This window comes from Castanea sativa, chromosome 3 (genome assembly GCF_040712315.1).
Source record: "Castanea sativa cultivar Marrone di Chiusa Pesio chromosome 3, ASM4071231v1".
NCBI classification, from domain to species: Eukaryota; Viridiplantae; Streptophyta; class Magnoliopsida; order Fagales; family Fagaceae; genus Castanea; species Castanea sativa.
In genome coordinates, this window is record NC_134015.1 from 30,955,324 (window position 1) to 30,959,895 (window position 4,572).

General features: G+C 34.4%; 1 protein-coding gene across 1 annotated transcript; it reads right to left on the reverse strand.

Moving 5' to 3' along the window:
- Positions 1-1,369: 1,369 nt before the first annotated feature.
- LOC142628814 (mannose-1-phosphate guanylyltransferase 1-like) lies at positions 1,370-2,316 on the reverse strand. The gene is made up of 2 exons (XM_075802850.1): positions 2,305-2,316; positions 1,370-2,219 (listed from the first exon to the last, which is right to left on the reverse strand). The coding sequence occupies exons 1-2, from the start codon at positions 2,314-2,316 to the stop codon at positions 1,548-1,550; spliced, it is 684 nt and encodes a 227-aa protein (XP_075658965.1). The 3' UTR covers positions 1,370-1,547.
- Between the last annotated feature and the right edge of the window lie 2,256 nt (positions 2,317-4,572).

Here is a 4,572-nt window from a genome sequence, read left to right on the forward strand (position 1 = left end):
TTAATTATTTATTAAATAGATCAAGCTCCTAAATTAATGTGAACTTAGTGTTGGTCCCATTTACTTGTCCAGCTTTACCATTCAACTCTTGACTTTTCTTTGTTTTTGCTTTGCTTGGTCGTTATTCTATTCTCTTTTGTTAATATCTTCAAAATATTTAGTGAGAGGTTTTGCTTGTTTGTATTAATCCTAGCCATTTATTGCCCTTTTTACCATTTATGCAGATGGAAGCATATGTTTGGACATTCTACAAAATCAATGGAGCCCTATACACGATGTTGCAGCTATAGTGGGTCATATGTTGTGTTTGGAGAATGATGACCTTTGGAGAAGGGTCATTGAGGCAAAGTATGGGAATGGGGGTGGCTGGTGTACAAAATCTGTGATGGGGGGGGCTTGCCTGATCTTTCTAGTCTGTTGGTTCAAAGAAAGGGATAATAATCTCTTGTGTACTCTTTTTTTTTTTTTGGATTATGTTATTTTACACTACCTAATAGCAGCAATGACAGCAATGGCAACCCAGCCTAGTGGCTAATCAGCTCACATCAAACATTTTCCATAAGCCATTAATCTGTAAGACCTTTTATACTGTCGGTGCCACTCTGTGAAGTATGGATGTGGCATAAACAGTCCAAAAGTACTCTCGATACATTTTAGGTGGGGGAGAGAGGGGTTGAATCTTGGATGTTTCTGTTGAAATTTTGAAATACCAAACATGTCATTAAGCTATACATATTATACATATTAGTTGAAATAAAACATCTGCTTCATTTTTGCTTTGTATCACATTGATATTAGGATCGCCATGTTTTCCTTAAGCTTGTAAAAGCTATGCAGGAAAAAGAATGCATGACAAACTTGTCCCACTCAAACAAGCAATTTTATGAGTGCATATTTGATACATTGCATTACAAAAAAAATGTCACATAACTTTTAACTTTTATTTTTAATAAAAAAATGCCATGCTCTAACGCATACTTGTTCTTCACCCTGTGTCTCTATCAAAAAAAAAACGTTCTTCACCCTGTGTTGCATATGTCAAGAAAGCATTACTATTCAGCAAATCAGACCAAAGATGATAAAGAGAGATCTGTATAGGTCCACCCTGTAAAATATTGATTGTCGTTATGATTGAGATGAATAAAGAATTCAGAACCTATGCTACCGACACTGGGATTAACCATCACAGAATACAAACATTGAAACCATTGCATAAACCATCTGATTAAAACTGTTATTAAAAACAAAATATTCATAGAATATTCATCTCGATAAGTTACACAAAGCTGGAGAAACAAATAATTTATTTCTATATATACACTTTTAAGATACAAGTCACACCAATGTGCATTTTATGCCCTTCAATTATAAAAAAAAAAAAACACTGACCCTCCCAATAATTTAACTCACATCACTCAAATTTGAAGAAACTGACTTTTACAAAGAAGAGAAACGGAGAAAAATAGAACAAACATGTTTCAGAGAATCAGACGCAATAACTTACAACTTCCTAAACACAATACACTAATTTCACAAACACTCCCTGCTCACATTACTATCTCCGGCTTCAAAATGCTTGCTTTGATCTCTTTGTGGGGCAAAACCACACCACCATTACTGTAAATTTCATCACACACATGTACATCTTCACCAAGAATGGTCATATTCTCCACACGGGCCCATTGCCCAACAGTGGAGTGCCAGTCAATGATGCTGCTGGAAATGCAAGCATGCTTTTTGATGTTGACTCCCCGCATTACCGTGCAGCGAGAGAGCCTAACTCCCGACTCAACAACACAACCGGGGCCAATGGCAACATCAGGCCCAATCAGGCATCCCTCGCCAATTTTGGCAGTCTCATCCACTACAACATTTCCCACAATGTGGGGGCCATTGGCCAACTTTGATGGAGAATTCTTTCTCAATGAGTCTAGGTACAGTCTCAGCCCTGTAATGTAATCCCTCGGTTGTCCAATGTCCATCCAAAACCCTGGTAGCACCATAGCATAGAGCTTGTTCTCTGCTGTAATTTTTGGGAAGACCTCTTTCTCAATTGAGGTGGGCCTCAGTTCAATTCGATCAAGAACTGAGGGGTTCAACAAGTAAATTCCAGCATTTATTTTGTTACCAACAAATAATTTTGGCTTCTCTACAAATTTCTCAACTTTTCCAGTAGATTGTGCCATTACCACCACACCATATTTAGATGGTTCATTTACCTACACAATAAGAAGAAATTATTTGTTATCACCTTTCCCCGCATGTTTCACAATGTCTTCAAGTAAGATATATTTAGAGTGTTACCTTGGTCACCATTATTGAAGCTTCTCCTCCATGGGACTTGTGGAATGCAATCAATTCCTTAAGAGGATATTCACTAATAACTAGGGGTGACAATTTTTATCCATATCCATCAATCTATCTATTACCCACTTTATTTGGATAAGTCTTAACCCAACTCATTTGAGAATTTGGGTTAAAGGGATAAAGACCCATTTAATTATTTAATTAGACGAGTCTAAATGGATAAATCCACTAATACCCACTAAACTCATCTAAAATTTAAAATTAAATAAACCCACTAATACCCTTCTAAAATCTAAAACTTAAATAAACAGTTTAACCTCTAGATTTTTAAGCCCAAGCCCTCAGTCTCACTATCCCTCAAATTTTCTTAGTAGCCAAACACTTTCCCAAACACTTTAAGCTCTAGATTTCTAAACCCAAACACTTTCTCTCAGATTTTCTTAGTAACCAAACAAAAGAAAATTCTAGAGAGAGAACGAGGATGGAATCTGAGTTCACCAGAGGTAGTGTATCGGCTTCTACCCAATATGTTTTTATATTTAATCCCATCCACAACAGATACTCTCTCTGTCTCTCTCTCTTTTGCAATTTTCTCAACCGGAATTCTTGTAGTATTCTCTTTAACATTTATCTCTATCTCTCTACTTTCTCCAGGTACTCTCTCTCTTAGGGTTTGATTCAATTACAAATCTCTATCTTTTAAAAATTAATTGTTGTTTGAAATTCACTTAACTTCTGTTTGGTTCTTGAGAAAATAATATGGGTTAAAAGAAGAAAAGAAGAGAAAATAATAAGAATTGGATTTTGAATATGATTGTTGGTTGTTTATAATTCTTGAGACTATAATGCGATCCCCTTTACTCAATTCTTTATTGCTGTGCTACTGAATTGGCTTTAGTTGAATTGAATTCCATGTTTCTAGCAAATCCATTCTGAGATGATAATTTTCAAAATTTTACTTTAAAAAAAAATATATATGTTTCTGTGTTTTTCTGGGCAATCAAACAGATTTTTTCTGTGTTCTACGTTAAAGATTTTGGGTGTTGAAATATTGCTTTGTTGACTATATAAAAGTTGGTTAAAAGATTTTTAAAAAATGGGGTTTTTAAGTGAACGAATTGTTTTGCATTTGATAGAAGTGTGGAGAATGTTGGATTTGAGTTTCTAAAGGATTTATTCTGAGATGGGTTTCTAGGGAAAGTTTCTAAAGTTATTTATTTATTTGGGTCATATTGGGTTAAATGGGTGGGTTACTAATTAAATGGGTTGGATGGGTAATGGATAATTAATTTATATATAAACGGGTCATAAATAGATAAATGAGTAATTACACACCCAACCTATTTATGATCCAACCCATTTATGACCCAACCCGCCCATTTGCCACCCGTAGGTGTAATAACATCACTGTTGAGAACAAAAAACGGAACCATCATAAAAAAAAAATTGTCCAATATATGTATTCATTTTCTAAGAAAAATTGGAAAATTTTCACCATCAATACCAAAAAAGAAATGATATTTATATAAAGAATTCAGAATACCAAGTCAGAGGTTGAATTTCAAAATTTCAGGGCTTAGCACCTATGGCATCATGCATGGGCATGTGAATGCATATTCATGGTATCAAACTAAGAAACAAGGGATGAAACCCTAATCTAGCATATCAGAGGTAAATAACAATAAAAAAAAAAAACATGTGAAACAGAGGCATCAGATACACATATACATAAAAAGAAACTTAAACAAGAACATGTGAGATAAGAAAATAAAGTGAGACAAAAGCAGAAGACTAAATTAGGGTTTCTTGTCAATGGCTTGCGTACGCATACCGAAGGCTACATACACAGGAGGAGGCCCACATAAGCATGCGTAAGGCATGTGTGCACATCTTTGCTCAAAACCCTAACCCAGAAACGACAAAGCCAACAAATAGAGCACAAATGAAAACCTTAATTTTAACAACCAAACATACTCAAGATATAAAGAAAACTATAAAACTAACCAAAACAAACATATATATATATATATATATATATATGCATAAATAAAGCAAACAAACAAGATTAAAACTGAAAAGAAAGATAGAAAAGAGAAAGGAATGAAAAGAAAGAGTTAGAGTCAATATCTCAAATAAGAAGCTTTATAAGCTAAATTTTGATCGTTCCCCTCAGTCAAATCTATCACAATTCAATAAAAATGTGATTAGCAATATTAAACTAAAAGGATTGGGGCCAAAAAAGGTCCTGATCAAACAAAATTGACT